This window comes from Sturnira hondurensis, unplaced genomic scaffold (assembly GCF_014824575.4).
Source record: "Sturnira hondurensis isolate 20B ecotype Veracruz unplaced genomic scaffold, ASM1482457v3 Scaffold0013190, whole genome shotgun sequence".
NCBI classification, from domain to species: Eukaryota; Metazoa; Chordata; class Mammalia; order Chiroptera; family Phyllostomidae; genus Sturnira; species Sturnira hondurensis.
The window spans coordinates 3,045,272-3,067,025 of NW_028085821.1; the positions used below are offsets into that span (position 1 = coordinate 3,045,272).

General features: G+C 38.0%; 1 protein-coding gene across 3 annotated transcripts in view; it reads right to left on the reverse strand.

Moving 5' to 3' along the window:
* Positions 1 to 3,981: 3,981 nt before the first annotated feature.
* RPAP3 (RNA polymerase II associated protein 3) overlaps positions 3,982 to 21,754 on the reverse strand; it is a 37,091-nt gene continuing 19,318 nt past the window's right edge. For all 3 annotated transcript variants that reach the window (XM_037061112.1, XM_037061114.1, XM_037061115.1), the window contains exons 10-17: positions 16,738 to 16,859; positions 15,100 to 15,170; positions 14,877 to 14,978; positions 11,517 to 11,755; positions 10,124 to 10,310; positions 8,211 to 8,308; positions 7,579 to 7,679; positions 3,982 to 4,981 (exon numbers count right to left, since the gene is read on the reverse strand). In XM_037061112.1, the coding sequence (XP_036917007.1) occupies positions 4,896 to 4,981; positions 7,579 to 7,679; positions 8,211 to 8,308; positions 10,124 to 10,310; positions 11,517 to 11,755; positions 14,877 to 14,978; positions 15,100 to 15,170; positions 16,738 to 16,859 (1,006 nt within the window). In that variant the 3' untranslated portion in view covers positions 3,982 to 4,895. The remainder of the gene's footprint in view (positions 4,982 to 7,578; positions 7,680 to 8,210; positions 8,309 to 10,123; positions 10,311 to 11,516; positions 11,756 to 14,876; positions 14,979 to 15,099; positions 15,171 to 16,737; positions 16,860 to 21,754) is intronic.

Below are 21,754 nucleotides of genomic sequence, written 5' to 3' on the forward strand. Positions count from 1 at the left end.
CTTTGCCCTCCTTCAGAATCCTCCTCTCCAAGGCCTAAAGGTGCAATGGACATTATTACATAAAATTATCTTTGCTAATGGACCAATTAGCTCATACATTACTTCTTTTGAATTATAAATAATACATTATTTAATAACACTAATTTGCCTGGGCCAAGATAAAACTGTCTCCAAGAGGTCTAGACTAGGTTTTTCAGGCACTGCAGCATGCCAGGGGGAGAAGTATTCAGCACTTCCCGATGGCTGTCAGTCAACCCAGGACCAGAGAAAGGACATGGCGAGAGCTTCCACCACAGCCAGGCTCCCAGGGTAACACTGGCCTGGGTTTGGAATTGAAGGCTCTGAGTGCTATAATCAGGTCAGTAGCTAGAGGACCAGACTGGCATGTCAGTTTTCTCTACTTATTGCTGAGTCATAAACAGATGAGTCCTTCAGTCCTCTCGCTATCCTAACAAGCCACCACCTGCCCAATGAGCAGTAACTAATCACAAAGAATTCAGGGACGTTCAGGGTCACAAAAAGCTTGGTACAAACAGTAGAAAACAGAGGTTTGAACATGGCATAATCTTTCGGATATCAAACCAATGACCACAGAACTATGGCCACTTCTTAGTCTCAACCAGGCTGTGTAACTGCAAATGCACTATTCCACCCTAACTCAGGATCTGCCTTGACTTCCTAGTTTTTGCTCTGAGGTTACACGCACACCCAGGGAGAGCGAATACCAAAATCACCATTACTTAAATGGACTCCATAAAATAAACATCAAAACAACTTACTGACAACAGAAATGGGGAGGCGGGAAAAGTAGAAGAGAAACAGGAATCTGTGTGCCAGTTAAACAGACCCAAGTTCTTTAAAATCAGTAAATAAAAACTCTGTAAAATTATTGGTTTTTTAAAAAATAAATAGACCCACTCTACAGACTCATAGCCACTTCCCGCCACTCACGCGCACACATAACTAATAGTACACGCTCCTGGCCCTTTGTGACTACATTTTTGTGACATCTCTTCCTCTTCAAGGTCCAGTCTGACATTTATTTTGGACCCAGATCCCACGCACTGAAGTACTGAAGGGGGAATTTCCCTCACACGACACCCTCCATGTCCTCAGAAAGGCCCTGTGACACACTCAAAGGGGCGTTTTTCTGGTGTAGGAAGATGGAGCTTCTGACATGGCCATGGCTGGGCGCTGACTTTGGGGTGACACTCCCCTGCCGACCTCACAGCCTCCCAGTGTGACCAGGCAACAGGGACCAGGCAACTATAGCAGGCTAGAGTGAATCGGGCTCAGCACAGGGCCCAAATAAATACAAATTCCTTTCCACGTCCCAACTACCCAATCCGACACCGCGGTGAGGGCCACAGGAGGCCTCCAGGACCTGTCTGCAGCTGACTGAACTCAGGCAGGCCTGTCGGCCACACTCCCTCCTCTCCCCATCTCCTCTCCCCAGGTTTCAATACTGGACGACGTGCTCAAAGACGACACACCCCTTCGTGACTGCTAGACCCACTGGATGATTTCCATGGATACTGAATAGCACTGCTAAGAAATTAAAATTCCCTTTCACTTTGATTCTCATCAGCATGCTTTCAGGCACGTATGTGCTATTTTCAAAAGATCCAGAGGAGGGCAGTAATACCAAAGAAATGCCAGCTGCTGGCTGCTTCTCCAGCTTCTCTGCTCTTATCATCATGACTTGTTCAGTGCTGGCAGTGGTGTAGGAGGTGCCTGAGAGCCTGTCAGACAAACCTTTGCCTGACTCCCAGCTCCACAGGGCGACTTCTCTCTCAGAGCCTGTTTCTGGAATGGAGCTATACGCCAAGCCACGGGCACAGTGCCTATCACACAAAATAGGGCATGTAAATGGCAGCTGTATCCAATCACTAAGGCTGCTTGAACTGCTATGACCAATAGGAGTTCCACAGGAGAAACAGAAAATGCCTATTCCCCTTAAGAGCTGTTTGGTGCAGGGGAGGGGTCAGAAACTACCTGAACACAACAGAATTAAATTAATCCCCACTGAGGATGAAAAGGTCTTCAAAGTTCAGTCAAGTTCTCTAAGCCAAATTTAAAACTCTTCATCCGGATACTCCATCTCTTTCTATAATGCTTCAATTCATGAATTCATATATTCAGCAATTATTTCACTTTATATTATGTCCCAAGTAACATGCTTTGGAAAGCCATCCCTTGAAAACACAATGCATGTTCGTAACCCCACTGATATGAAGACTCATTTTAGTTCCCACTGAATCCACACTTATGTCATCCATGAACACTTTCTGTAGGATAGTGATGGTCTTTTGAACTTAACATTGGAATGCATGATTTCACAAGGGTCTTTCTCATTTGTGGACTTAACTTTAAATTCAGCAGCATTATATTATATGCAAGGCACTGTGTGAGTTGTTAAAAATAGAAAAATTAAAGCTGCAGCCTCTGCCTACGAGGACCTCAGAGACTAGAAGGGGAATCAGACAAGAATTAGCAACTCTTACAAAGGGTGACAAATGCAATGACAGCAGCCCAAGATGCAGGACACAGCTCACCTAGTGGGATGGAGGAAGGCATCCCCAAAGAGGAGGTGTCTAGGCTCAGGCATGAAGGATCAGAAAGAGTGATCCAGGTGGGCAGGGTACAGGCAGAGAACAGCCCAGGATGGAAGGACCTGAGAACAGGATACAACCAGGGATTTGCAGGCAGCAGGACACTTTTGGGGGCTTGGCTGTTGGGAGATGGGTGAGGGGGTGGGAACCAGATCATGAAGGGCCTTCTCTGCATTGACAAAGAAGCCAGTTTTCTGAAAGTGATGGGCAGCCACTGAAGTGTTTTAAGCAAAGAAGTGACATGTGACTTGAGTTTTAAGTTCATTCCAGTGGTGATGAGGAGCTGATCTGTGGCAGTGTAGCTGGGAACACAGACCAGTTAGAGGAGAATGTGGCATGGATGCAACAGGTAAATGATGAGCCCTTGAGCTAATAATAAAAAGCAGGCTAACATAAAAAAAATTTAATGTAAATTATAAAGCAAATCTTGGGATTAATATACTTCTTCAGGCCAGGTCACTACACAGATAACACAACATAAATCCTCCAACTGGAGTAGCTCGAACAGCTGTAGATTAAGAGTTAGAAGACAGCATGTTCTCACCCTGCTCTGCTATATTTTGGTTCTGTAATCATAGAAACGTTTACTCTGAATCTCCTTTAGTCATGTTAAAAATGGCAATCACACTACCTGCCCTCCCTACCTTGGAAGTTTCTTCTAAGGATCACATAAGAAAATATGAGAACTTCTTTGCCCTTGGAATACTCTTCTATTCATCCAGATCTATGATTTCAATTGGTGTGGCAGGACTTTTACAACAAGAAATACCTGACTATTTAGTCAGGGGCACTGACCTCTTTTCCTTCAGATTATGAAATTTAAAAAATGACAATGACCAACACAACAGTAGCCAGCCAGTGTAAAGGACTCAAAAGTATACCATTTTTTTGTCAGATCAGCAAAAAATATATTTTTGGGTGTGTTGCAGAATCTCACTGAAAAGTTTACATGTGCCATGAGATAAAAAAGGTTGAAAATTGCTGATCTAAGTCAACTTCTTACTAATGATTTGAGAAAATTTCAGGTCATTCATAACTCAATACACATGTATAAGCTACATACAAAAGGCTAAATTTCACTGTCTGTCATTTACCATAAAGACAATACAGTTAGCAATGCATAACATAAAGAAATTCTATCCTAAGTGTATTGCAAAAATACTGAGTCTATACAAATTTTGATCATTTCAATAACTTATATCTTGATAAATTACCTTTGCAAATAGATTATGATTATTCCAGCAACTATAAGCATAATAATGTACGATGCAACAAGAATTATCAACAGTATAAAATAAAACTTTTTAATTTGACTGTATTGTTGATTCTGATAACAGTTATGCAATGGTGACCTAGTATTTTTTTTAACAACTTGACAGCCTCTAAAATTGAGTTGATTTTAACAACATTGACAGGATGCCCAAAATGTGCTAGGCTGATCCTTTAACAGTCACTAAAATTGATTCCTGCTGTCAAATTACATGCAATTGTATAAATATCAACTGAGCACATAACCGGGGGCTAAGGACGGGGCCAAGCACTGCTCAGGGCCGAGCAGAGCACCAGCCCTGCTCTCAAAGGCTTCCCAGCGCCACACCCACACACCGCACATGCACACTACACGTGATCACTGCGGAAACACTGCTAGTCTTTATATTCTTACACCTTGCCTTGCTTTAGATGATGTGCCTTTAGTTAACATATGACGTGGACATCATCAGGAAAAAAAATGAAGCATTAAATCTAAGGATGTTGTGACTCTTCAATGAACCAATATAAAAAGCCCAGTTAAAAGTCCCCTTTCAACATAAAAACTAAAAATACATATCCTGCAACTAAGTTATTTTGTTAGTGAACTGGCACAACAATACTAAAAAGTCTTAGAAAGAACCAATCTAGTTACCTGCACAACTCCCTCCATACAAATACAACTTCACTCGTGCTAATGAAGCAACCTTGTGATTGTGCTTGCAAAACTCACCAAAATATAAAATGTATCTAAAGATACTGAAAAATGTATCTACGTCCAACATTGTAGATGACTTATAAAATACTGATCTTTACAAGTATACCTCATTTATATTTTTATTTTCAGAAAAAGACTTATAATTTACTTGAATATATTTCTTACCACTTAAATCTCAATTCACTTTAATTAACTTATATCCAAAGATTGTACTTTCCTGTGATTTCATTTTCTTAAAAAGGGAACAAAACATTTTATTTCAATAGAAAAAAAATGCACATGTGAAAGTCAGACAATAATTTCAGTAAAAATGGAAATCAACCATCATATCTTTTCTTGAGTTCTTCAACGGAATTATCCTTCAATCCTGATTTCTCTATGTGATTGAATAATACACGTACAACTGGAAAAGAAAAAAAGTGTCCATTTTAATCTCCATTTTTAAAAACAGTGAAAAAAATTAAAGGGAATGATCTTATGTGTCAAATACAACACTTTACATTAGAAAGCAATAATCATTAAAATTATTTATAAATTCTAATTCATATATTTAAAAAAGGCAACCTGAGAATAGAAAATTATACAGTAATTGAATGTTTATTGCCAGAATATTTTGTTAGCAATAAAAAATTTCCCAAACACCTCAAATACATTATTCTTGCAGATTAACCTTAACTCATTTTAAGCTTCCTAAAACTTTCACTGTGTTTAACAAGTATACTTACACTTAGTATTATATATAATCAACTGTTTTGGAAACTTAAATCATTTTAGAAGAAAATTTTGTATCACTATTCTAAACTGAAAATTAACAATAATATCTACAAAATCATGTTCAATGAGCCAGTTATACAGTTGCATAATGTATAATAAAATAAAATATATAACCATAAAGAGTTGACAGATCTTCCTACGTACCACATAAAATCTTTATCTTTCTCACCACTGAATGATCCACAATCAGCCCTTTGGAAAATGCTGTTGTAGTTCATCTACTTCTCCACATTAAAACTAGCTAATAGTTGTTCATGATAATGGCGAGAACAGAAGATAACAGCAGCTAATATGTACTGAATGTTCAGTTACATGCCAGGAACCATAAGTGCTTCCCATGTTTAATTCAGTGGATAGTGGTGACCCACCCAAGATGGAAGGCCAGTCTGAAGAGCCAACTCACATTTCCTTGTGTACAATTGAACTTATCACATTATAGTGGCAAGAAATGCATTCACTCAACCTTCCTAAAACAAAAGATTATTAGGTCCTAAGCACTGTTCTATGCCTAAGGCCTAGAAAACAGGGTAGACAAAGTTCCTGCTCTCATGGAGCTTTCGTTCTATTAGGGAGAGAAATAATAAACATGTACATGAAATACCACCAGCTAGTTATGTATTATGAAGGGGAAAAAGCAGGGTAAGAATATACAGGGTGGCGAGGGAGGGTAGGCAGGCATTTACTTTAACTAGGGCTGACGAGAAAGGCATCTCTGAAGTGGCATCTGTTAGGGGAAACTTAAATGAAGTGAGGAAGCAAGCAAGGTGAAGGTATGTGGGAAGATACAGGGTTCAACACAAATAACACCCCTTTTTCATTACAAAATCATAAACACATAATTCTGTAATATAACAATATCACACTCAAGCACATCATATGACATTTTAGGTGAAATGCTCAAATTGCTGTTCGTCACACGTGAGACAATCATATACCCTACCAACTACAAGCAATTCAAGTAAGCCTTAATACTGCTGAACCCTGTATTCTAGACTGAGGGAACAGCCAAACGCAAAGCCCCTGAAGCTAAATTAAGTCTGGCAATTTGGCACACTAAAGAAACACAAAGTAGTGTGGTGGGGCACAGTGACTGAGAAAAGTAGTAGAAGATAAGATCAGAATAGTAATAAGAGAAATACTTCTCAGGGAATTCCAGGGATAATTTTTGATTGACTGAAGTTAAAGCAGAAACTTCTTTTGATTTAAACTCTAAAAATCTCTCTAAATTACATATCCAGTTCCTTAAGCACAACATAAAGTATTTCTGTTACTAATGTCATTTCTCTCATTCAATGCCACTGCTGGAAGCATAAAGAAATAAGGAGCCTGGAGTACATTCAGCCCAGGAGATCTGAAAGCGGTACGAGTTTTTGTTATCTTTAAAAAAACTGGTACTGTGGTATTCTATGATTTTTCTCTTTTTCCTAAAACTACAGTACAGCTCAAAATTCTAAGTAATTGAAGTTTCTACAGAGTTTGATCTTACTTAAATTAGGGTTCCCCAAAATGGATACTTTCTGCCAAAGACTGAGATATAAAAACAAGTAAGGGATCTAATTTTTCAGGATCATCACCTGCCACTCTACCCCCTGTAACTCTACAATCCAGCCGCACTGCACTTCTCTTAATGTTCTAAACTCGGTTGGCTCTTTCCTGCCTCAGAGCGTCAGAACACATCACTCCCTCAGTTGAAACTCTTCCCTACTCACTCCATCTAATTGAATCCTGCATTTCTTTGGGAATCAAGCTTAAATCAAATAATCTCAAGGAAATAAGCGCTCACAGGAGGGGTTAGATTTCCAGTGCACCCACGCCCAGTTACATGCCCCATGTAGCAGGGAGCCTTTACATGTTCCACCATGGCAGGAGCCCAACCATTCTGTTATTACCGCATTTCCAAGTAGAACAGGCCAGGCCCTAGAGCAGGACTGCCTACGTTTAAATCCTGGATCTGACTTCCTATACGACCTTCATCACTTCCCTTACCACCACCCCATGCCTCAGTTTCTGCCTCTGTAAAAGCAAAACGATAATCATACCAACACCTCATAATGTTACTGGCAGGATTAAATTTTTTATTTTTACTTAATTTAATTACAATTAATTTAAGTTTAATTGGGTGTACCTTGGACACAGTAAACATTCAATGGATGTTTGCTACCACTTGTTTAAAAATTAAGGGATATAAGACTACAGAGACAGAAAAGCCCCCTGTACAGAACTCACTTCTTTTCTCAGGTTCTGACATAAACAGCACTGCCATGTCAAACCTTCTCAGCTCAGAAAGCCTCTGTAAAATTTCCAAGATGAGTGAGGGCTTTTCTTTCCTGAAATAAACCAAACATCAAACAACTGATCCGTTAAAAGTGAAGACAGAAAACTGTACTTGAATGACAATTAAAGTAAATAATTTTTTTAAAAAGTAGCTCATTTAACTCTCGACTAACACAGTATATCTAATTACATACAAATAAGGTCTTCGCTTCTTTTTTCCTCTGAATATTGTCTTTAAGACAATGCCCAGATGAAGAAATTTATCAAGTCAATTAAAGAAATTATAATACTCTCAAATGTGAGGCTTAGCACAGATGTTATTAATCTGCTATTAACACTTGTCACTTTCATATTCTGTATTTCTCTTTTAAAAAATTAGTCCTTTTTCCTCCTATTTAATCATTTCTCTTATTACTGCTTGCACTTATCATCTCTTTACAACTTCTGCAATAGTAAAACTTACTAGAGAGCTAATTCTGCTATATAGAATGTGGTAATAATATCAAAACAAACTAATTTCCCAAACCACTAGAAACAGCATAGCACTACAACATTAAAGTATAACTAAAAAAATTTCAACTTACGCAATGTAAAAGTCATGTAGAATTTTAATGATTTGGTTGAATACATCTGGATCTAGATTTTTCTGAAACAACTTAGGATACAAGGATGGTTCAATTTTCTTGGGGGGAAAAAGAGTTAGAAAATTAAATTATGGAAACATTCACATATAAATTACTTATATAATAACTGCTTAGGTGAACCTAGTAAAGAATAACTACTATGCCCTGGCTGATGCGGCTCAGTGGATGAAGCATCAGTTGCCGGTTCAGTCAGGGCGTATGCCTGGGTTCTGTTGGCAGTGTGAGAGATGTTTCTCTCCCTCTCTTTTCTCCCCCCTTCCCCCATCTCTAAAAACAGAGGAAGAAAATCTTCCAAAAAAAAGAGAGAATAACTACTATGCATTAGAGTTACTGGGGCGGCGGGTCACACCGAAATGTAATTAATGATAGAAGAAAGAAAGTCAGAGGCACTGTAAGATAATCACTCTATACAAGTCAGAGAAAAACCTCATGAGGAGAGAGATGCACACCACCCTAAGACAGACAGGAAATTTGAGAGCTCTAAAGGGGCAATAAAAATGGAGAGTTTAAAAAATAAAAGTATATGGTCCTGGCTGGTGTGGCTCAGTGGATTGAGTGTTGGCCTGTGAACCAAAAGGTCACTGGTTCAATTCCCAGTCAGGACACATGCCTGGGTTGCAGGCCAGGTCCCCAGTAGGGGGTGCACGAGACGCAACCACACACTGATGTTTCTCTCCCTCTCTTTCTCCCTCCCTTCCCCTCGCTGTAAAAAATAAATAAATAAAAGCTTTAAAAAATTAAAATAAAATGATATGAGATAATATATATTTGGAAGTAACTGTATACTGTACAATTATAAGAGAGTAGTACTATAATTACACTGGAGAAAAACTGTTAATCCATTATACAGTAAATTTCATGATTTGGTTCTTTTTCTTAGAGCAAATAAAAATTCATTTTGAGGAGAATGACTGTCTAAATACTACATGCATTACTTGCACAAAGAAGGTACTCAATGTATTTTAGCTTTTTTCCCCATCCTGAAGGATGAAGAATTAAGTTGAAATTATGATATATGAAATCAGATTAAGTTATTTTGAGAGAAGAGAGTTCAAAAACAAACCTACTTCTAAAGGTTTCCTGGTTGCAAATATTTAAAATGGTCTGGGCAGGGTGATCTATGTGTCAGGAAAGGGATAATAAAAGCATTTCCCACAATCATATTATACAAAAAGCAAATATAACACTATTAATATATAGGGAGGGCCCAAAGAACGCAATTTGTTTATAATAAATTGTGTATTTAGTCTTACATGTTTAAACTTCAGTCACTTTCAAATTACTTTCCACGTGATGCAATACATGGAAAGTAATTTGAGACCTAATCGAGACTTTTTTCCCACTGTTCAAAACAGTTTTTGACCTTGTGGATTTTGATGCCCTCTAGTGCTTTAGGCATTTTTCTGTTTCACCTCTTCCACATCAGCAAAACATTTCCTTTTGAGGACTTTTTTCACCCAGGGAAGCAAAAAAAGTCACTCAGGGTGAGATCATCAGGTGTATTGGGGGTGGGCACAGGGGGGTCACACCATTTTTGGTCAAAAACTGTTGAAAACTCAGTGCAGTGTGGGCAGGTGTGCTCATAAATCACCCATCACGAAATGGGCAAATGCACTGAAAAGAGTCTTTTAAAAAAATTTACAGAAGCTGAACACAGCCTCTCCAGACCCCACCACCCAATGCACTGATGCAGATGGGTTCCTAGAACACTCACCTAGCAGGGGAAGCCTATACTACAAGGGACCGCCCTCCCGAAGATAATTTGGGGGGTTTCTGGGTCCCCCCTCATATAATGACAAAGACGTTCTTTGATCTTTTATTTACAACAGAACTACTAGCTTCCTCTTTCTTACCTTCAAATACTGATATAACATATCTGGGAAACTTTTCAGTCGTCTAAAATCAGATTCAAGCTGAAAGGAGTTTGCAGGAACTGGAGGAAGAACAGTTGTGATAAACTGAGCAGGTATTTTGTCTACCTCTATAGAAATCTTCTCACTGAAAGACTGACATACATCCTGTTTCAAATTAACTTGAGGTCTGAAATATTTCAGAGACATCAAACAATTCAAAAGAACCAAAATTAGTCAAAGCTTATATAAGAAAACATCAATAGAGACTTTTTAACTTCTGATGTTACTAATATTGCATTATCTATTTACATTCTAATAAAAGTTAATTCTTTTAGCTGGCAATATATTTTTTTGCAAGACAGATTACGCCTCTGCAATCTGTTGGGCTATGAGCCTGGCCACCTTTGGAGCACACCACTTCTATACACCGCATTACTGCATCACATACACTTACAACTCAGCCTTTCATAAATCTGAACAATCAGTTTCAAGAAAGATATTCTGAGAAGAGACACTTCCTCCTCTAGAGGAAAGAAAAAAACATACCTATTTAGTATTAACCCAAAATCCATACTGTCACTTTAAATAGAACTACTACTAAAATTCAAAGCTTAAAAAAAAAAGTCTAATAGGATTATTGAGTGCAATGCAGAATATATGAATAAAGTTTCAATACCCCAAACAAACCTAGTCTATATTTTCCTATTCTCATCATTAAGGAAACACATGACTAGTTTTAAAAAATTCCAAACAAAATTTAAACAGCTCACAATCTTAAGTATGAGTGGCTGGAGTAATATTAATGCCTGAATTCTACATTTTTTAGAATCTTCCTTTTAATAAATTAATTTTTTTGCTGAATTAAGAAGTACGCCCTGGCTGCTATGGCTCAGTGAATTGAATGTAGGCCTGCCAAGCAAGGGGTCACTGGTTCAATTCCCAGTCAGGGCACATGCCTGGGTTGCGGGCCAGGTCCCCAGGAGGGGGCGTGCAAGAGGCAACCACACACTGATATTTCTCTCCCTCTCTTTTTCCCTCCCTTCCCCTCTAAAAATAAATAAAATCCTTTTAAATTTTTTAAAAGAAGTGAAACAATATACTAATTTTCTAGAAAAAATGAACTAAGTCAACTTGTTAAAGACAGTTTCTTATGATCTCTAACTTCCCCACAATAGTAAAGGAACAGTGATCATTCCTTATGCAAAACATCTCTGAAGAGTTAAGAACAAACAAAAAAGAAAAACTAGAATGTGAAGTTGGGCAGATGAAAAATTACAATGATGAGTACAAACCAAAACTTTCATTGATAATATTAATTTTCTAGGGGAATTATTGAATCCTGGACCTGGCTTTACAATTCTAGAGAGTATCAAATAAGAGTATCTCTACTTACTGCTGGGCTGAAGTATCACTGATTTCTTCTGTTTTCAATACTTTTGCTTTTGGAATATCACTTGTGGGCAAAAGGTCATCTTGGCTGGAACTCTTCTTACTTGCAGTGCCTGTGGCTGCTACTCCATCTGCTGGATTAACAGGACGACTCTCTGGCGCAGCAGCAGCAGTGCTACCTGGCCCATCAACAGTCTGCACCAAAAGACCGGTTTCTTCAATAATGACCTTCTTTAGCGGTTTCTAAAACAATTAAAAATCAATTCCTTAAATCAACACATAAAGGTTTTCTCTTTTAGGGCTACAAATTAAAAGGTTGCAGTATTCTTACAGCTAATGTCTTAATTATAAGTAAATTCCATTTGACGGCTAGACAGACTTAGGAGTCATACTCTGCCTGAGAATACAAATAAAAAGATGCAGAGCATATACTGTATGTCGGTCTAAATGGGGGAAAGAATATGTATATGTAAATAATCACATGGCAATGGGAGAAACACCACAAAAGGGGAAAGGACAAAACTCTAAGAGAACACAGATGAAGGAAATAAACACTAGCATCAGCGGAGACCTCACAGAAAAAGTACACAAGAATGGCAGTGTGGGAGATAATTACGGTATGGGCAGTGAAAACGTGTTAAGTCCAATGGGGTGGTGCAAGGGGAGGAGTGACAGAGATAAAGAATGCAAGGTTCCTTACGAACAGCTAATGAAGGGACTTGTGTCCATGTCAGAGAGTTTGGACTTTATCATAGAGGCAATAAAGCTAAGAAAAAAAATATGACCAAACTGACAGCAATATTGTGAGCTAATGGAGGGCAAGGCAATAATCAGCTTTCTGTATGAAACAGACCAAAATTAAAACCCAAGCACATTTTCTATAAAAGTAGCAGCTGGGAAAAACTAGCCTAGGATTAAAGGTTTTCCAAATAATATTCACAAACTCGGGAAGTATTTGATCATAATAATGTTTTTTAATTTAGTAAAATAAACTGCATTCACTATTTCAATCATAACAGTGTCAAACATTTCCAATTTCTTCGAAAGTTTACACACTGTACTCTTAACAATAAACTTTCTTCAGTATGCTGTAAGTGTTCAATCCAATTGTATAGCTGGATCTTAAGTCAAAAAGTTATAAACATAAAAACCTTTGCCCTGGTTGAGTGGCTCAGTTGGTTGGAATGTCATCCCATAAACCAAAAGGCTATAGGTTCAATTCCCAGTCAGGGCATATACCTAGGTTACAGGTTTGATCCCTGGTCAGGGCAAGTATGGGAGTCAACTGATGGAAGTTTCTCTCTCACATTGATGTTTGTTTCTCTCTCTCTCTCTTTCTCTCTCTAGCCCCCCTAATATCAGTAAACATATACTCAGGTAAGTATTAAAAATAATAAGTATTCATTCATTCATTCACTTTAGCAGAAACTAAGAGGTCAGGGAAAACTTTCATTTACTACCACCCTATCAGGGAACCACAGGCCCTTGCTTAGCTTATCATCACTGGTTTCCCACACCCTCTCTGGAGATTTGCCCAGGGTACTCCCCAGCTGCCAGCCCTTGAAGCATAGGCTACCTTGACCTAGACTCTCACTCGAGTTAAGTAACCAACCCTAGAACTCTCTCTCCACTTCCCAGACTCCCTTCTTCTCCTAACCAGTTTCCTCAATGACCAGATAGACTCCCAAATATGTGTCTGAAAAGGAAATTAACATCTGTTTCACCTGACGCTGCCTTAGTATTAATGGACATTATTCCTTTTATCTCAACTAATATATGAGTTATTCTCAACTTGAGAAACAGAATCACACAGACCCTGGGTGACTTGCCTAAGATTTGAAAGTTTATAAACAGGGGGACTCAAATCAACTCTTACAAAGCATTAGGCCAAACTGCACCTTCCATTTTAAATAATGCCCACATTTTTATTATGGAGGCCTATTATAAAAATAAACAGCTATTTTCCCCTTTTCTACTGGGATGATAATTTGGTTTGTGTTGGATTGCTTATAGAATGGTTTACCTCAGATCTCTCATTTCATATTTTGTTTTGAAACCGTGCCACAAGAGACTTAAATTCATGTTGTGTCCTCACAACTATTAACATAAACTTATTTTTAAAGTGAGGGAGAAGAGAACCCCCCACACTTGTAAAAGCTTCTGAAAGTATCTTGGCCACGAGACATTACATATACTGATATTTGATACATAACACGGCAATGTCTATAAGTACGGACAAGAAAGTCTGAAAAAGGCTTTCTTAAAACTTGTGAATTCATTTTTGTGAAGAAGTCTTACAAAGATGTAGAAATTTAAATCACATTTAATTAAACACTTAATCACCTTTACTGAAAAGAATAGAAAATGAATATGATGTATAAAAGCAACTAGATTTATGCCTGATATATGAAAGAAGTATTGTCTCAGAAAATCCAAGAATAAAATCACAATAAGAACAGTGGGGGTTGGGGGCAAGATAAAACATTCTTCGCCTGACTTCTTATAGTTGTTAATTCTCTCAAAGCAACATCCACGAATAACAGTTATCTCTAGGGGGCAGGGACAGGATCATTATCAGTGAGGGGTATGCAGGGAAATTTCACAGGGAGGGGCACTGATGCCTCTCAATTTTTTGACCAGGTTGGTGGTTTCATGGGTATTCACTTTATAATTATTCTTTAAATCTTAATTTATCTTGTGTACTTCTCTGCATGTATTTTACCTCTCAAATACATATATATAATATATAAAACTATGTCAATGATGCAAACTACCTTATAGTCACATTATATATTTGCCTTAAATGAGTTCAATTTTAAAAGTTTAGCACAAGACAAACTTCTGAATTCATGCCAGCTACTCTTTTTATTCCAATATTGCAGAAAAAACCTTAGCTTTATTATTAGACTTAATGAAAAACAGTATGGTATACCAAAAACTATGTGCAGTACGTGTTTTAAAACACAATCTTCCCTACACAAGATTTTGCCTAAGTGCTGATTTTTAGATCTAACCCCACACAAGATGGAAAACTATTATAATACAATCCCAATCTCAAATAAGAATAATAGTAAAACATTCTTAAATATTACAAAATGTAAAGCTGCTTTAAATCCCTTTAATATCAGATAATATGTGGAAACATTTAAATGTAAGGTATTAAAAACTGAAGGCACTTTAAAAGTTACCCCAAAACTCTCAATAGCTCTCGACTGCCCCCCTCAATGTTATTATATCAATAATCCTAAAAAGTATTTTTTAAATAATCTAAACATGGCCCTAGGAAGAGATTTCAACATTTCTGTTAATTCAACAATTTCCATCTCCTATTCCCACCACACTGATACGAAGCTGCTTTACTTACAGTTGATCCAAGACGAGGTGGATTATCAATGGGTTTTATCACATTTTGCCTTTGAGTAGAATCAAGAAAGACATCATCCCAGTGTCCTTTCTCAATTAATTCCTTGAAAATAAATTTGTAATCATGAGAATAAAAGTATTACCAAGTTAATTATGCAACAAATAAATGTGTTTATGTTACAGAAAACAAAAGCATATTTTAGTGATAAAAACACATTAATTACCTTTTTAATTTTGGAAAGTTCAGTTACTGCTTGCTTATTTCCAGGTTCCAGAAGTAAAACAGTTTCAAAATCTAAAGTGAATTTTTAAGAAATGTAATAAATTAGTGAAAACACTGTATAAAGTTCAAGACATAATGTATTTAGTTACTTTAGTAATCCCATGTTTCTCTCAGGAAGTTTTACTCAAGATGCTAGGAGACAGGTGAGCAATAACAAGAACTAACATTTACTGAGTGCTATTCTTGTATGAATTCTCATGTATCCCTCACTAAAAACCACTTTATGGATGATATGACTGAGGTCTAGAGGTCATCCAAAGTTCGCACTGTTAAGAAATGATATGGTAATATAGAATCTAAGATCCTTCATGTGATGAAATATTATTCAGCCTTAAAAAGGAACTGAATTGTGATACATGCTACAACATGAATGAAAGGATGAACCTTGAAAACAGTACACTAACTGAAATAAGCTAGACACAAAAGGACAAAATACTGTATGATTCTACTTATACAAAGTACCTCTGATAGTCACATTCAGGGATAGGAAGTACAACAGTGACTACCAGGGGCTGGAGAAAGAGAATAAAGAGTTACTGTTTAATGAGTTTTCAGAATGAAATGATGAAAAAGTTCTGGAGATGGATAATAGTGATGGTTGCATAAGGTCAATGTACTCAAAATGGTTAGAACAGTAAATTTTATGTTACATGTATTTTACCACAATGAACAAATGCATGGGCCATAGCTGAAGCCAGGCTCAGAGAGAGACTGACAGACTTAAATGCATGTATCAGGAAAGAAGACTGAAAAAACAGTTATCTAAGTACTGATGTTAAAAAGTTAAAAAAAAAAACAGCAAATTACTCGTAAACCTAAAGACAGTTGAAGGAAGAAAATAAAGAGCAGAAAATAAAGAACCTACTTGTTTCTGTGGAGAAAACATACACAACAGAAACAAGTAGGTTCTTTAAAAAGACTAATGAATACTTAAAAAAAAGATCATGGAACAATAAAAGAACATATAACTGCCCTGGCTGGTGTGGCTCAGTGGATTGAGTGCTGGCCTGTGAACTGAAAGGTCGCTGGTTCTGTTCCCAGTTGGGGCACATGGCTGGGTTGCAGACCAGGTCCCCAGCTGGGGGCATGGCAGAGGTAAACGATCGATGTTTCTCTGGCACATCAATGTTTCTCTCTCTCTCTCTCCCTCCCTTCCCCTCTGCCTAAAAATAAATAAATAAATCTTTAAAAAAACATATAACTAGTATCAAGAAAAATGGGGAGGGGGCATCACTACAGACCTCACATTATCCTGTACCCTAGCTGCTGATTTCCTTCCTTTTCTTCATTCTTGCCTTGTTCTTGCTTTTTTTCCTTCTCACCTGTAGTTCAAATCTTTCACTCATTTTGACTGGCAACTAGCCAGAGTACACTATATGCTATTAAAAGATAATCAGGGCTACTACAGAAGCTGCATTCCTTCAAATCTGCAAACCTGTTTATGACCTAAATTGTGAAAGAAAATGTACTGCTACAAGTCAGGTAACCTTGAACCGTGGAAAAGCTACACAACCTGCTTCTGTAACTTGGGAATCTCATCAGGATGAGTGAGTGCCAGTTGTTATAATAAGAGTCATACCTTGTTTGGCCTCATTTAACTTTCCCAAAAATGTTCTTGCAGTTCCTCTTCGGGCAAAAGCTTTAGAATATGAGCCATCTAGTAAGATAGCTTGTGTGCAGTCGTTTTCAGCCTCTTTATATCTATTAAACATGATACAATTACCAACTGGAAAAATGCAGCCTACAGAAAAACTTCATATAGACTGAGTTTCTAATACAAAAAGCATGCACATAATTTCAATCACCAACTCCCAACTCTGCATTTGAGAGGGGAAAGCGATTGTAAAACGTTATACTCTCACCAAATCTTGGAAGCATCTGGGAAGGAGGGAGAAGGTACCAGATCAAAGGAGAGTCAGAAAAGGATGGAATTAGGAAGGTAAAACACAAGTAGAACAGACCAAAGAACAGCACTGCTGACAGTCTATCTCCCTCTAACCCTCAATGCGCACCCGCTCTGTGTTAACAATGATAACTGGCATTAGTTTCTAATAAAACATCATTAATATTTACCTGTAGTACACATCATCTAAGGAAAAACCACCCCCACTAAACATTAGGTGTGAGAGCGTACCATCTGACACTTATCCATAAACTCTACTCCACCACGCAACCCATCACCTCAGTCTGACTGGGTACTGCTCTGTAACGAGCAGCTAAGAAGAGCTGAAACACAAAAACTTGAAACCTTCCTATATATTAAAATGACATTAATGAATTATTGTAAATTTATTTGGTATGATAGCAGTATTATAGTTATGTATGAATCATCCTTTAGGGATGAAATATCATAAAGTCTGCAACTATTTACAATAATTCAGGGTGGGGGAAAGCTGAAACAAATATGACAAAAGAAGGTATAGCTTTATGAAACTAGATGATCTGGTACATAGAGTCTGAAAAGTTTCATAATAAAAATATTTTTTAAACCATCTCTTGTGATTGCAGTCTCCCCAAGGCCTAAGTGAATACTATTCTACCCTCAAAACAAGACCTAATATAAATAAAATTATATCATCTAGTAAACTTAAACATCTCTGAATTCTTTCATTCATTTTTCAACAAGAAAGGTCTGTGTGTCCAAGCCTGTATCAACGACAAACTTTCTACCTGACTGCCTGACCATTCATGACACTTGCACAGCCCCCACACTTTCCAGGACCAACAAGCTCCTTTGCAGAAGACAAGCCAGGGCAGCCTGATCCTTGCCATTACCTGTGAAACAGCCGTAATAGGCACCCCTTGCCCTTTCCAGAAGTGACCATAAAATTTCCCACTTCTAAGCCTCTGAACCTCATTGGCTCACTCAACCCATTTTTTCACCTCCCTACCCCTTTACCTCAGTTCAATTCAAACTCCTGATGGAAAGTTACCCCCTTTCACATTCCTCCTCTAGCCTGTAATGCCTGACAATAGTCACCATGTGGAATAGAAAACTTTTGCATTAAGTGTGAATCTAAAAGATATACCAGAAAAAGAATACAAATAACAGCCATATTTAATTTAAAATATACCACCAACGTGCTATAATACTGTGATTACCAACTAAAACAGTAAAATAATACAATAAATCAGAGCTCTTATAAATATAGATATATGTAGTGATTGGGGGGGTGGGTAGAGGTGGAAGAAGGTATTGTGGGGATAAATGGTAATGGAAAATACAACAAAAAATTAACTATTAAAAATAAATACATAAATAAATAAATGTAGTATAATCTCTCACCTATTAGAAAGTATTATTCTTGGCATTAGTCAAACCTAAGAATCCAGGTCTTACAATTTTTAAATCATGTACAATTCTTTTTTTTAAGAACTTTTTTTAAAAGATTTTATTTATTTATCTTTAGAGAGGAAGGGAAGGAGAGAGGGAGAGAAATATCAATGCATGGTTGCCTCTCGTGCGTCCCCCACAGGGACCTGGCCTGCAACCCAGGCATGTGCCCTGACTGGGAATTGAACCATGGTTGTTTGGTTCGCAGGCCTGCGCTCAATCCACTGAGCTACACCAGCCAGGGCAAATCATGTACAATTCTTAAATAGCAAAAATACAAATTTTCATAAGCTAGAAAGAAATGCAGTGATCTTTACTCTGACTAATCAAAATAATGTATCTCTAGTTATGTCTGTTAGTTTCAATGAGGTTAAGCATACAATCAAAATTTACTTCTACAACAGGAGTTCCTAACATGAGGCCCTTTAAGAGATCTGAAAACTTGGGTGAGAAAACTATTACATCCTTATTGTCACTAACTTTTAAATAAAATTTTGCTTTTCTTTCAATTGTAACTATACTAACAAACCACATTAGCAAAAGCAGATTATCTCAAAATACTGCTTTTCAGAATTACAGTAGCAACTTAACCTGCTAGTTGTTTGCATGTGGTGGTACTATCCCTGTTCCAGATGCTCCTACAACGTAGCTAGCTACCAAATGGGCAAGTCTATCCTCAGTAGTTGATCAAATGCCAAAGAGTGAAGTCATATGTTATCACACTAGTAATATAATCATCGATGTTCTTTTCTGAGAATTTCTTATCCACACTTATTGGTTAATCAGTATGTGGAAGATGTGTCAAAGATCACCCCAAATTCTACTGTCATTATTCAAGCCTTCATATTACTGTCTTTAAAATATTTTTAACACTTCCGCCAAGATGGAGGCATAGGTGGAAACACTGTGCCTTCTCCCACAACCAACTTTGAACACAACAAAGGTTTGGAGAACTAGGACACACCCAAAGACCAGGAAACGGAATTATATGGAAGTCCAACAACTACGAACCGTTCAACGGGGACGGTAAGAGAGACGGAGCCAGCAGCGGAGCTGGTTCGGGCAGGACAGATCCCCCGACCTGGGCGCACAGGCAACCCGGAACCAGTCAGGGTGTGGGGCAGACTGACCATGGTCGCACATTCGCGCACAGTGAGATGGACCACATAGGCCCCAGGGGGCGAACCCAGTGGTGGAGGGCTGACGGCGGTGGCACACTCTCGTGCAGTGGAACGAAACAAGTGGGCCTGGTGATGGTGGTGGCTGCAATGCAGGGGCCACGGCGGCAGGTGGCAGACGGGAAGCCATTGTCCCTCTTTGACCCTGCCCCCACATACAATGTCACAACCCAGCGACTTAGTTGCCCTGTTCTAGTGAACACTTTAGGGCTCTGATCCCGCTACGGAACAGACACGAACAGCCCAAAAGATGGTGCAAGAAGAACTCAAAGTCCCAGAGCCAATAACTCTAAGTGACCGAGAAATTGCCAGCCTCTCAGAAGCACAATTCAATACACTATTTATCAGGATGCTCACAGAACTGGTAGATTATAGTCACAAATTAGAGGAACATAGTCACAAATTAGAGGAACATATGAAGGCTAAACTAATTGAAATGAAGGGAGATGCACAGGAAACCAATAGTGATGGAAAGGAAACTGGGACTCAAATCAATGGAATGGACCAGAAGGAAGAACGAAACATCCGACCAGAAAGGAATGAAGAAATGAGAATTCAAAAAAATGAGGAGAGGGTTAGGAACCTCCAGGACATCTTTAAACGTTCCAACATCCGGATTATAGGGGTACCAGAAAGGGGAAAGAAACAGCCACGAGTGGAAAACTTATTTGAACAAATAATAAAGGAGAACTTCCCCAGTCTGGCAAAGGACATAGACTTCCAGGAAGCTCAGAGAGTGCCAAAGAAGTTGGACCCAAGAAGGAACACACCAAGGAACATCATAATTACATTAGCCAAGACCAAAATGAAGGAGAGAATCCTAGAAGCATCAAGGGATAAGGGGACAGTCACCTACAAAGGAGTACCCATCAGACTGTCAGCGGATTTCTCAAAAGAGACCTTACAGGCAAGAAGGGGCTGGAAAGAAGTATTCCAAGTCATGAAATCCAAAGACCTACAGCCAAGATTGCTTTATCCAGCAAAACTTTCATTTAGAATGGAAGGACAGATAAAGTGCTTCTCAGATAAGGTCAAGTTCAAGGAGTTCATCATCACCAAGCCCTTATTATATGAAATGCTAAAGGGACTTATATAAGAAAAAGAAGATGAAAAATATGAACAGTGAAAGGACAGCAAACACACAGTTATTAACAACCACACCTAAAACAAAAGCAAACCAAGAGGACAGCTAGATCAGGAGTGGAACCATAGAAATGAAGAACACATGGAGGGTTAGAAACAGGGGAGTGGGAGGAGGAGAAGGGGGGAGAAGGCACAGAAAATAGCATAGATGGTAGGTAGAAAATAGGTAGTGGGGAGGGTGAGAATAGTGGGGGAAATATAGAATCTAAAGAACTTGAGACACGTGGTTATAAACTAAGGGGGGGAGAATGGTGGGGGAGGGAGTGTGCAGGTGGAGGGGAATGAAGGGAGGGAATAGAACAACTGTAATGGTATAATCAATAAAATATATTTTAAAAAATATTTTTAACTTGAACTTGCCTATATTTTAAATGTAGTCTGTCATTACATAGTGTGTTTTAAAAAGTATACATACCACTGTATCACAAATTTTAGTATGTTTAAAACTATATTTTAATATAATTGGTTTCCTTTATAATCCTACATGTGTAATTACACACTTAAAACTTATTCTGAGAAAGGTTCACAATGTAGCCAAAGGGGTCCATGGCACAAAGAAGCTTAAAATACCTATTTATAATATTTATAGCATTTTTCAAAAATTTTGTCACTAGTGTGTGATTATTACAAAAGATACAAAGAAATGTAACATAGTTTCTGCCATCAGATATTATCTTGCTGACGCCCAACCTGGAACCCCTGAGTGTATCCAGAAACAGCTGGTGAGTATCAAGGGACCAAGTTTTAGCTGCATATATAATCAACTAGTCGTTTCAATGACAGCAATTCCCTTTTGCGTTGTGTGTGTGTGTATACGAAAAACACTTCCAGATGAGACTTTGCCCAAAGGATTATAAGGTTAAAAATAATTTTCAAATCACTAATTCAGAATAACATGCATAAAAAAAATTTAAAAAGCATTAAACTGTGTAATGCCAGAC